The 13,085-nt window shown below is 38.2% G+C and overlaps 1 protein-coding gene across 1 annotated transcript in view; it reads left to right on the forward strand.

The window, feature by feature from the left end:
• Smchd1 (structural maintenance of chromosomes flexible hinge domain containing 1) overlaps positions 1–13,085 on the forward strand; it is a 127,963-nt gene that overhangs the window by 87,122 nt on the left and 27,756 nt on the right. The window contains exons 31-37 of the mRNA XM_063231901.1: positions 247–326; positions 556–713; positions 1,837–1,952; positions 3,308–3,372; positions 7,000–7,087; positions 10,917–11,048; positions 12,314–12,466. Of these exons, the coding sequence (XP_063087971.1) occupies positions 247–326; positions 556–713; positions 1,837–1,952; positions 3,308–3,372; positions 7,000–7,087; positions 10,917–11,048; positions 12,314–12,466 (792 nt within the window). The remainder of the gene's footprint in view (positions 1–246; positions 327–555; positions 714–1,836; positions 1,953–3,307; positions 3,373–6,999; positions 7,088–10,916; positions 11,049–12,313; positions 12,467–13,085) is intronic.

Consider the following 13,085-nt stretch of genomic DNA (forward strand, 5'->3'; position numbering starts at 1 on the left):
CACCCTCACCTTGCTGTAGCACTGCTGCTGACACGGTAAAACTTTCAACACAAAATTCTGGTCCATGTGACAAAAGTGAGTGGTTAATGTCTTTTGGAGTATGTGATTACATAGAGCATTATTTCCACTAGTTTCCAATTTGAAAGTTTTGGATTTTGTAAATATGTGCAAATATGATTTTAAATAGGAATAGACAACTGATCTCTAGACTTTTCTAATTAACCAATTTTTTTGTTCTGTTTTTAGCTCATGCCTTCAAACCAACAGCATAAAACAGATGAGAAGGGCAGGGCTGATTTGGGAGTGTTCATTGTTTCTGCCCCTCGGTAAGAAGGGAAAGTCTGATAGATCTTGGGGTTCTAGGATTGATTTTTCTTGTTACCTGCTGGAGTTCAGAGTAGTAACTACCTTTCTATGTAGAGTTAAGCAGAAGTGGGAGCAGAGTAGGAGATTAATAGTTTCCCTGAAGGAATCAAACTTTGTGTAAATTGTATCCAGATTTTTAGATTGTAACTAATGTAACTTGAATACCCACCCTTTCTTTGCTCTTCTTAGAGGAGAACATGCTGTGCAGGTTAAAGCCGTCCTTAACAAGAGCACCATAGAAGGACCTGTAATCAAGTTAATGGTTCTTCCAGATCCCGAAAAACCCATCCGTCTCAATGTTAAATATGACAAAGATGCTTCCTTCTTAGCAGGGGGTGTTTTCACTGGTGAGTGTTGGATGGTATTTAAATAAATCTTTAACAATAACTTGCCTTACTAAAATAGTAGTATAAATTATTTACATTTGATGTTCAACATAGTTTTTACAGAGCCATGTCATTGCCTTTTAGATGGCAGAGAAAATCCATATGCCTTAGCAATGTCTATTTTCATCTCTTTGTCCTGGAGTCTTTTAATGTCAAGAATGAACTAAAAGTTCATGTGTAAACTGGCACCCTGAGGTCATTAAATCAGTTCAGTCGATGTTTGTGTGTTGACTGAACTGTGAAATTCTGTTTAAGAAGTATGAAGTAAATGGTGGAGTTACACTCTGCTAAGCATGTTATCCTGTTACCGTAAGCCCATCAGAACCAGAACCATTTTTCTGCTGTGGATGGAAATACACCCTGTCAGGATTTGTGATTAAAGGTCAGAACAGCAAACATTTACTTACTATATACTTTGTTGAGCTTTTAATTATAGCCATTAATACTATAGTTTCCAGTGAATATAGCATTATGTGGGAAGCAGTTGGGTAGGCAGGTGATTTCATATAGTGTTTTCTGTGGCTAAGTTAACAGGAAATTAGTATTTGCCTTACATAGGTAATTTTATGGAATACTTTTGTTTTAGTGAAGGGATGAATGCCTGTGTATAGTTACAAAGTAGTGAAATAAACCTACCAAAAATTTTATATATACATTTTTAGCAGTAATTTTTAATAATTAAATTACACATATACATAGCATTTTGTACTTTATGAATTCTGTTTTAAATCTGTTTGGGAGAGATGAGACATGTATTTAGCTTTGGAAAATGGTGCCAAGTAAGTGTTACTGGGAGCAATTATGAGAATATTGTGTATGGTAATACTTTACTTCCTGAATGGTACTGAAAATCGTGAAAGAACATAAATGGTCTAAGAGTACATAAAGCCTGGGATATTGTGGCCAGCGGACCTGGGTTTGAGTAGCTGAGCAGACACAGTCTGGCTGTTTGGTCTTGATTGCTAGAATTTACAGCATGGCAGACTGAAAATAAGATGAGAACTTGCCAGCCAGACGCAGCACTAGAGAACTGTCCATCATGGTTAGTAAGTTTGAAATACATGTTGTATGTTTGCCATGACAGATTTTATGGTTAGTGTTATTTCTGAAGATGACAGCATCATTAAAAATATTAATCCAGCACGTATTTCTATGAAAATGTGGAAGCTGTCCAACAATGTGAACCGACCACCAGCAAACGTGAGTAATGGGAGCGTTTTTAGAAGTCAAAAATAGGGCTGGGGATTTAGCTCAGCGGCGTAAGCACCTGCCTTGCAAGCAGGCAGTCGTGAGTTCGATCCCTGGTACCGATAAAAACGAAAAAAGACCAAAAAAAAAAAACCTCAGAAGTCAAAAATAACTTACATTTACCTTAGAATTAAATCTCATCCAGGTAAAAATGCACTATCTGTGTGTAAGAACTGGAGCTTAATTTGTGCTATTTCTTAGGACTTCTAAAAAGTGCAAAGTTAAGTGTCAGTACCCTTGCTCTGGTTTGATTTGGTTTTATTCAGTTCAGTTCTGTCTCATCTCGGTGTCATCCTGCCTTGGTTTGTTGAGACGAGGTCTCACTATGTTTCTCATGCTTGTTCTAGAACTTGGAATATCCCTTCTCCTACATGCCCAGATTTTTTATGACATTACAAAAAAAGTGGCCTACACTGTTTTGTTTTTGTTTTTATCTCTAAAAGATAGTAACACAAAGCATTAACTATGACCAGCAAGTAATATAGAAAATGAGAGTAAAGAAATCTCTAAAAGATAGTAACACAAAGCATTAACTAAGACCAACAAGTAATATAGAAAATGAGAGATAAACAGCAGGCTAGACACGAAAGAGTACAGAGAACAGTTTGAAAGCCTAGAACCACAGCTGTGCAATGGAAAGGTCACGAACCTGATGTTTACACTTTCTAATAGCCACATTCAAAAAGGTAAAAATAAAAAAGTAAGATTAGTTTTAGTATTTTTAATCTAATTTAATTTATCAAATTCAACATATACTTAGTATTTTTAAAATACTAATGAGATTTTACGTTCTTTTTCCAACTCCTCAAAATTTACCATGTATTCTACAGCAGATCTCAGATCAGAGCAGCTGTGTTTCAGGTGCTTAGTAGCCACATGCAGCTGTTGATTGGCTTCCATATCAGAGAGTGGAAATTCATGACAAATCTCAAATTGAAAGCCTGTAATTCGTCAGAGTATCCAGTTTAATAACCTACTTCAGCATTTATGGCTCATCTCTTGGAAATTAGCTTCTGTAATTTAATAGGCTGACAGTTAACTAACTGCACACACATCTTCACATGAGGAAGTTAGACCAGAGCCCAGTGACTGTTACCTGGAGATGGTGTGGGGATGGGTGCCTGCCACTGGAATTCCGCTCACTGTGTCTGTGTGTGTGTTATAAAGAAACATAGCGCATGTGGACTCTTGCGTGTTTATAAGTGCACAGGCAATCTGGATTCTCATTCAGGTACGTAATAAGTTTTTACCCTGAATGTACTTTAAAATTTGTTGTTCTGCCTTTTCTCCTTGTCTCTCCTTTCTAGGCAGAAACATTTAGTTGTAATAAAATAAAAGATAATGACAAGGAAGAAGGCTGCTTCTATTTCAGGTATTTCTCAAATCGTTTATGTGTTCATGCATATTTTGTTGTAATGTTTTTAAACCTTAGAAGTATTTGCATTCCTACCAAAGGAAAAGTAATTTATGGTCAAGTAGAAAATATTAGTGTCTGTACTTTTTAATTGTGAAGTGTTTGGGGAAAGACATACTTTAGGGTTTTTTTGGTTTGGGGGATTTTTTGTTTGTTTTATTTTGGGTTTTGGATTTTTGAGACAGAGCCTCAGGCTGGTCTTGAATCCACCAACCTCCTGCCTCTGCTGCCTCCAACTGCTGGGATTATGGGCCTATAGCACCACACCCAGCTTTTCCTTTTTTGAACTGGGAATTGAATTCAGGACTTCACTCTTGCCAGGCAAGTGCTGTGCCACTGAGCTGTATCACTGTCCCCCAGCTTGTCTTTAATAAGCCTTTACGAAATGGTTTTGGGAGAGATTGGTATGATGCTTGTATTAGCTTCAGAAACAAAGCCTTGAGAAGTTCGTTATGTTGTCAGAGGACCTTATATTCTTTATTGTGGAGAAATGACTATAATTTTGAGATCTTTTGAAGTAGAAAGAAGTTTGAACAAGGTTTTACTGTTTATGTGACTTTATGATGTTGCTTCTTCGTTCTAGACTTCCATTTTCAAATCTGACAAAAAGCTTTGAAAGCTCTATGTGTGAGGTTCCTTTTTTATTTCTCCCCTAAGATTTTCTTTAAAATTCTTTAAATTAGGTCTGGAGATCCAGTTCAGTGATAGATATGTGCCTAGCATGCATGCAGCCTTGGGTTAAATCCCCAGCACGACTGCAAACAAAACAAAGCAAAAACTTCTGAACTTTGTGGCTTTCTGTGATAGACCAGTAATAAAATGTTCAGACCAGCCCCTGCTCTTTGGCCAGCATTGCTTTGGACCTTTTAAGTGTGCTCCAGTAATTACAAAGGGCTGGTTGAGACTTTTCCAAGGCAACAGAGGCCTCCTTTTCAGTCTGTTGCCTTTTGGGGTGTGAAATCTACCAACCTGTGTGAGAATTGTGCTACTTCATTATATTCCAAAGTATTTGTTTCCATTAAAACTTACTTTCCAAAGCATAAATTTGAAAGAAACTTCTAATAAATTTTTTAAAAATAATAAAACATGGTTTAGAACTAAAGATGATGATTACATAAGAATATGACTGTACTAATTGCTAATAAATTCTACACATTAAAATGGTTAATTTTATGTTATGTGACTTTCACTAAGTTAAGAAAAAGTGACATCTATAAAGTAATAAAATATGCTAACATTTTTGATGTCCGAATGAAAATAATCTTGAGATTGCTGATGTGTTAGTCACTGTTTGAGATTCAACATATAATCTCATTCAATTTCTTCAACTTTTTAAAAAGTAAAATACAAAACCCAAAAAGTGCAAAAAAAACCACCCCAAACAAACAAAAACAAGAACCTAGCATGCACACCGTTGTGATTTCCCCAGACTGAATGTGAGAGCAGCCAGCACAGGGCAGGCTGTGCACAACTGCGCCTCAGCCGTGGACCTGTACACACAGCCACTCCTGGCCTGCTTCTGTTTAGGTTCTGCTGGCCTAGCCGTGTCCCTGAAGTGTCTAGTTGTGCCCATTCTTAGTATATAATGCTCTTTTGTATACTTCAAGATAGTTTCACTGTGTTACTGATTTGTGGTACTGGAACTTCGGGCTTCCTGCTTCAGCCTCCCAAGGTGCTGGGATTATAAATGTGCAGCACCACACCTGCTAACTGGGGTACTTAGGGTTGGCATTTTCTGGCAGTGCTTTGAAGCCAGCCTTCACTGATCCATCATTCACTTGAGACGTTAACTGTCAGTCTTGTTTTCTCAAAGTCCTTTTCCCTCCTTGTGTGTTTGGTTGTTGTGGGTTTTGTTCCCAGCAGTGTTGGTATAGTTTGCTCTTGTGGGGGCTGGGGATTTAGCTCAGTGGCATAAGTGCCTACCTTGCAAGCAGGCAGTCGTGAGTTCGATCCCTGGTACCGATAAAAACAAAAAAAGATTGTTAGTTTGCTCTTGTGTGTTTTGTCCTGTATCCCCTACCTGGTCTTGGTAGACTTTGGTGGTAGTTTTTCAGTTTGGAACCGCGCACAGCCATTGTTTCACTGGCTATGTCTTCTTCAGTCTTTCCCTTGTCTCCTGGCATTCTTCACTGTAAGTGCATTAGTCCTTTTCATGCACTATTCTGTCTTTTTCCCTTTTTTCTTTCAATACTGCTGCAAACTAGCATCTGTTAACTAACTCTACATGAAGTAGGTTTTAATATGCTGATAAGTGCATTTTTGAGTTACCCACCTTTGGCATTTTAGTTCTAGGTCAAGGGAAGGCCTTACCACACGCCCAGAAAGTCGGAAGGCCACGCAGTCCTCCTGCCTCAGCTTCTGGGGGTCTGGATCTGCAGCGTCACACCAGCAGCACCCCTGGCTCACCTTGACTATATTTTTAAAGATCCACTTCTCTGTTGAAATTTTCAGTCTTATCTCTTATCAGTCTTAAGTAGTAAAAGTCTGTTCAGAATTCCCCGAGGTCTTGCTCCTTTGATCATCTTGTTTCTGTTGATTTTTAGTCTCATTCTGTTGCTTCTTCATGTAATTTGTTATTTTGTTGTTATGCCAGGCATTCTGTTTCTTCATACCTGTAGAAATAACTTCACGTCTAGGGTATGATCATCTTTGCCCAGCGAGGATTTGTATTTGCTTCCATTAGTTGTTAGAGTGGTTAGAAGTGGTGTTGCCTTTCCTTTGGGAGCCTGTCTTCCTTAGGCCTGTCTCTACTCCTGGAATTGGCTTCTAGGAATAGAGCAGCCTACATGAGAAGCTTAGGGCCCTCCTAGCCTGCTCTATCGGATTGAGTTATTTTCTTTAATTAATATCATTAGTATTTTAATTGTAGTAAAGTATAAGCAGAGCCTGCTAAAAAACATACCTCTTATTAGGTATGAAGTTTTATACTGATAATTAAATAACAATAAATAACTTGATATTTAGAATAATGAATGCCTAAGGGCCGGGGATTTAGCTCAGTGGCATAAGCGCCTGCCTGGTAAGCATGAGGTCGTGAGTTCAGTCCTCGGTACCAAAAAAAAAAAATTATGGCAAAAAATAATGAATGCCTGAATAAAAAATAATAAAACAAATAACACAAAGGCCTATAATTTTAAAGTATAAAACTATCAGTTTTAAGTTTTTATAATGTAGTAGCAAGGCATAATGGTGTAGACCTGTAACCCCAGCACTCTGGAGGCTGAAACAGGAGAATCTCCAGTTCAAAGGCAGCCTGAGTTATATAGCAAGATGCTTACAAAAACAAATAAATACATACAAAACATAGCAATGAAGCAAAGTTCATCATATTTTTTGTTTACTGTCTTTTCAACTTCCTGTTGTGGTTTCCATTCTTATTGTAGCCAGATGTGTTGTGAAAGAATGTACAGGTAAGGAGCCCTGGAATTAAGCCCAGCATACAGGAAACACTTGTTGAATGAGTGAAGGTGAATTTAGTGTTGGTAAATCTTTCTATTCATTTGTTGGTTATGGAATGAAATGTTGATGCTTTCAGTTTCCCTTTTACTTAAAAACTGTCAGTAATCTTACCTCTTTTTCATTTAGGGATAAAATAATTCCTAACAAAGTGGGGATGTATTGTATCCAGTTTGGTTTTATGATGGATAAAGCAAATATTCTCAACAGTGAACAGGTTTGTTTGCTTTCATTATATGAAATAGTTAGCTTTATATTTTCTTACTTGGTTTACGAATGAATTATTTGTTTAAAAGTGAATTAACTACTGGATACAAAGTATAAATGCAATCATCTTCCGTTATTCATGTGAAACATACCAAGCCTCCTAGTGGATGCTTGAAACTGAAAATAATACTGAATGTTATCTATATTGTGTTTTTTCTGTGTGTTCCTGTTATAGAGTTTAATTTATAAGCTAGATATGAGATTAACAATAATATGACCTAATAACTATACTATTATAATAAGTTATTTAAAACTTACAGCTTGGTTACTTCTGAAATTCTCCATTTAATATTTTCAGTCCCTGATTGATTGTAGGTAACTGAAACCATTGAAAGCAAAATTGTAGAGGAGAGACTGCTGTAATGTGATTTTGCTTTTCAGGAAAAGTAGATAAAGATGTTCAGTAATTAGACTAGCTGCTCAAAGTCATGTTTCCATCTTTATATAAATGGTTTCATTAATAACGTAGTTGTATCATTATAAAAGTTGCTCATGCCAATCATACATAAGAAATATCAGTAACATTTCAGTTATTGGTACTGTGGATAATAACAAGGTAGTTGTAACATTCATTATCTTCATTTAATTGTTTCATTGTACAAAGTTTCTAAGATACTCCCTTTTTTTTTTTTTTTTTTTTTTTTTTGTCTTTTTTGAGAAGGGGTCTCACTATGCAGTTCAGGCTGGCCTTGAGCTCACTATGTAGCCCAGGCTGATCTCGAACTCAAAACAATCCTCTCACCTCAGCCTCCTGAGTGCTGGGATTACAGGCGTGAGCCACCACACCGGGCGTATTCCTTATACTTTTAAGTGCCTCTAAGTTTGTGCATGCCTAAGAGGCTGTTCTCAAGTTCAACTCAGCCAGGACAACCTAAGCTGTATCTCAAAATTTAAAATGTTAAAAAGGGCTCAGGATGTATATCAGTGTCTGCAGGTTCTTAGTTCAATCCCCAAATCACCGTTACCCCACAAAAAGACCCTAATAAGTCTTCTATTCTGAATTTTAAAAGCAAAGTACTTTTGAAGAGGTGAAAGATGGCAGAGTAAAAGCCAGCAGCAAACCACAGTCTCTCTGGAACCCTGGATCAAGACACTTGGAAAGCAGCAACTTAGCGAAGAGTTGCTCTCGGAATCAAGAAAGAGCTGACCAGAAAAGGAGGCATCAGAGAAGAGAATGAAACCATCTGGAGCACGAACCCGAGCCCCTAAGGAGGGCGAAGTGTCTCCACTGCCCCAGGGGCACTCCTCAGTGTGACTGCCTGTCTTGGGCTGTGTGGACAGAGGGGCCACAGGTTATTATACAGCTTGTCAGAGCACAGTGACTCAGGGAACACAAGAGAGCACAGACACTAAAGTCACAGGAGTGAACACAGCCCTACAGCAGACATCAAACCATTGGCCAACCTTACTCAGCAGGACTCAACATTCATGCAGCAAAGAGTGGGCACAGAAAGAAAACAGGTCTCACCTGTGACTCGCTATGTGTCTTCAGTTACTTTGCTTGCTACTGGGACAAAATACCTGACACCACAACTTAAGAAAGAGAGGTTTGTTTTGGCTCCCAGTTTGTAGAGGTTTCAGTCCTTGTGGGCCAGCTCCAAGGCAGGGCAGCACAGCAGAAGGGCACAAAGGAGGGCAGGGGCTCAGAGCAACAGAGAGCCCAGGAAGGATGCCCACAGTGATCCATCTCATCCACCAGACACCACCTTTAGCAGCAGGCCCTGCTGTCCTGTGACCTTCCAAAGGCCTGCCTCTGGTCGCATGAGACTTTGGGGACATTTGGATTGAGGCCGTAACACCATCCTTTCACCATGTCTGCTAGATCCCAGCACCACAGGCCCTGGAAATTGCCACTCAGCCAAACCCCCAGAGGAATTTTTTAAACTCATTTCTCCTTTTGTTTAAGGGGACAGGGGGTATCCTTTTTTTCACCTTTATTTTGATTTTTTCTTATTTTTCTGCTACTTTTATCTAAGTCCATTTTATTTTCTATTCCTCATTTTCCTTGTCCTTCATTTTCAAATTTTACTTTCATTTTTTCCATTTTCCCATCCCTTTCATTTTTATTATTGTTACTGTTAAGCTTCATTTTTAGCTGTTTAGTTGAACTGTGCCATTACTGAATTATTTTTCTCATTAATGGTGGTATAGTTGTAGCTTTTTATAGATATTTAACCGTCTATCAACATTTGGTTTGTCTTTACGTCTGTATTATTGCAGATCTCTTTTCTGTGGCTAAAGATGGTATAGCTGTAAATTTTATTGGTCCTGATGTGCACCAATACCCAGTTCATTCTTGACTGTATTGCAGCACTGATTTCTGCAGTTAATGGCGGCATAGTTGTTGCTTTTTATTGGTTTTAACCGTGTGCCAATCCAGTTTGTCTTTGTGTCATCAGCATTATTATGGTTCATTTTCTTCTGTCTCAGAGGTGCTGGGAATTCAGCTCCCAGAAGATAGTTGTACACTAGAGGACTCATGCCGTGCTGAAGTGGTTGGGAAGGGACATAAACACCCACACATGACCAAGGCCAGGGACACATCACAGGGGGACAGAAGCTAACTGCATAGAGCCCCGCAAGTAGTTACAGCTTTTCTCACCCTAACTGATACTCAGCCTGCAGCACAAAAACAATACAAACAACTGTGAGAAAGCAAGGCAGTAAGATGCCTCCAAAAACCCTTAACTCCCCAGAAGCTGATTTCCCAGATGCTGAAGCAGATGAAGAGCTCTGCATGTGAAGAACTCAAAAACTTAAGTGGTCAAAGTGTGTGAAGAGCTCAAGAGAAGAAACGCATACATTCATAGGATGTTTAGTTAGCATCTAGACAACTTAATTAAACAGATGAAGGATTTTACTATAATGTTCAACAAGCTTAAACAGCTAATGAACTAAACAAAATTCTAGACATAAATGGCAAATTTTGGCAAAGAACTGGAAATGATGGGGAAAAAAGCAAGCAGAAGTACAAGGAGCAGAAAACTCAGTAGGAAGCACGGGTAGCGGATCTCACTGGTGTGAGGACCAGCCGGATCTAACAGCTGCCAGACAACTCTAAACCAACTCAATTATGGGAATAAAGGAAAAAATCAGAAGATGGCTCAAAAGACATGTTTATTCATTGAGATCATAGCAGAACGTTTTCCAAATCGAGAGAAATTCAATATTCAAATACGAGAGGCTTATAGTACTCAAAGTAGCCAGGGATTAAACAGAAAAGACCCTGTCCAGAACATATCAGTTGCAGAATTTCAAATACAAGGGAATATGAAGAGCTGTAAAAGAAACACAGCGAGAAACCATAAAGGCAGGCGTGTGAGAGTGACACCAGTTCTCAGCACAAGCAAATGCCAGGAAACTTTGGAGCAGGTTTTTCAAGCCCTGGAAGAAAACAGTTGTCAACTAGACTTCTGTATTCTTCAGAATTGACAGAGAAGTAGACTTTCCATGACAAAGAAATCCCAGAGAAATACTTGTGCTCTAAATCAGCATTGCAGACTTCCCTCCAGGGAGTCCTGTGAGGAGACTTCTGCACCAGAGCCCAAAGGAGAGGGTGCCTCTGACGGGGAGTGTGCTTGAAACAGAAGGGAAGGGGTAAAGGTACCACTGGAAAACAAGGTAATGACCAGAGTCAGTAAAAACCAAAGGAATAGGAAATGAGTGGAAATAAATGTCAGAAAGTAACATTTAACTTATATGTCATCATTTCTTAAATATTAATAGTAAAGCATTAGTATTAGTAAGTTGTTAACTAGCCACTGCTTTTGTTTTATAAGGTTATAGTTGATGTTCTACCTAATCAACCTGTGAAGTTAGTTCCCGAAATTCAGCCTGCTACCCCAGCTGTTTCTAATGTTCGCTCGATTGCCAGCAGGACCTTGGTCAAAGATTTACGTCTCAATATCACGGTAATGTTTATCACTTCTCCTTCTCTTTTTTTCTTTTCTTTCATTTTCATTTTCGGTTTTTTGTTGTTGTTGTTGTTTTGTTTTGTTTTGTTTTGTTTTGTTTTGTTTTGTTTTTGAGGCAAGGTCTCACTACACAGTTAGGGCTGGCCTTGGGCTCACTTTGTAGCCCAGGCTGGTCTCAAATTTGCAAGAATTCCCTTGCTTCAGGCCCTGAGTGCTGGGATTACAGGCATGTGCCACTATGCCCAGCATGTTTATCACCTTTTAAAACTGCAAAGAGGACAAGAAAAATTGTCCTTCTATTTAGGTGCAAAATGCTTATTGTAGAAAATTATTTAGTTTAAGCTTATAGGGAAAATCTGCAGATGGATGAAATGTTTGTAAAAAAAAACCATTGTGTTTGGATATAGAGAATGTGTAAAGTTATACATTGAATCCAGATATATTAAAAACTGATTTCGGATGCAGACTGCCTACCTTTCCTAACGTGTACCATTACTCTCTTGTTCCATGTATGTGTTACCACTGTCTGTGAGCTGTATGGACTTCCCAGTGTTCAGTTCCCAGAAGGGTTAAGCAGATCAGTAGATACTAGAGGTCAGTCAACCAGAGTCCTCAAGGCTGCAGATTATCTGGAGAGTAAGCAGCAAAAGAACTGCCAAGAGTACTAACCAAAGTATGCAAAACATAGTATTGGGGGGCTGGGGAGCGCTCAGCTCAGGGTAGAGTGCCGACGCATGTGGAAGTTCTGCTAGTGGGCCTGGGAGCACCTGTGGAGCTCCAGTACTGAGCCTACAGAGAAAGGGGCTGGTGGAATACTGAACTCCTTTTAGTTTATTTTCCAGTTTTCAACAGTGAAGGTTCTTCTCTTCTCTCAGACATCTAGAGGTAAACAATGCCATAAAAGTACTGTAAGGATCTTCAAATCTATATACACACCAAACTGTCAGAAAAGGATCAAGTATTTCACACAAACACTTGCAGTTCTCTAGACTGGTTGTTATTTAGCACTTTTTCACAGAACTAGGTACTAAAAGTACAAAACATAAAATTATTATATGAGATCTGGTTATTTCATGGTTTCTGGAGCTATTTTCTGGCCGAAATATTTAGAGCTGAATTCTGTATTTAGATTAAGAAAAATGAAGATAATTTAATTCTGGGCTTCTATTCATGTATGTTTTATTTCTGATTTCTACATGCCTTTCTCTGTGTTTAGTTTTCTAACTAGTTATTATAATTAGTTATTTTCTGTTCATTTTAAGGATGCATATGGCAATCATACAGGAATAAATTTGGTTGGCACTGTGGTAGCTACTATTAAAGATTTTAAGGAGGAAGATACTGACACTCCACTCTTCATTGGGAAAGTTAGAACGCTTGAATTTCCCTTCATGAACGGTTCAGCTGAAATCACGGTAAGTTTTTGTTTTTAATAATTTTGTTAAAATTTCTGTACTTAATATTGTAAGTCAACATATTAAAAGACCTGTTCTGATTTTGCCCTAAACAGTTACAAATTGTGCCCCAAATCGTTATTACTGATAATAAGTAGCATTCTGTTTCTAGTTTTGTTTTTTTTTTTAAGTTTAGTGACAGTATATTGTTCGTGTTTCTTTGCTTGTTAGGAGTATATTTTTTCTGTTTGGTTTGGTTTGCATTTTTGCGATGCAGTGTTGGGATACTGAACCCAGGGCCTTGTGCACAGTAGGCAGGTACCCTACCTGTGGGCCGCCTCCTCAGTCTTCCTGTTTTGTTATAAAGCTGCCATTGTTTAGACAGAATGAAACATGAGCCAAGTAAAACTTCAAAACAATCTTTCTTATTTGTTTCTGAATTTAAAAATTTACTTATGTCAAAAAATACACAATATGAGAACCTTCCTAAATAGTCATATTTTTATCCTTCAGAGATAACAGTGATATATATATATATATATATATATATATATATATATATATGGGAGGACATACAAAATTAAACTTCATTAAAATAATAGCAATGGGCTGGGACATTGCCTGCTCTGGCAAGTGCTAG

Source organism: Cavia porcellus, unplaced genomic scaffold (genome assembly GCF_034190915.1).
Source record: "Cavia porcellus strain 051 isolate PalLab524CR breed Dunkin Hartley unplaced genomic scaffold, mCavPor4.1 scaffold_20, whole genome shotgun sequence".
NCBI lineage: Eukaryota > Metazoa > Chordata > Mammalia > Rodentia > Caviidae > Cavia > Cavia porcellus.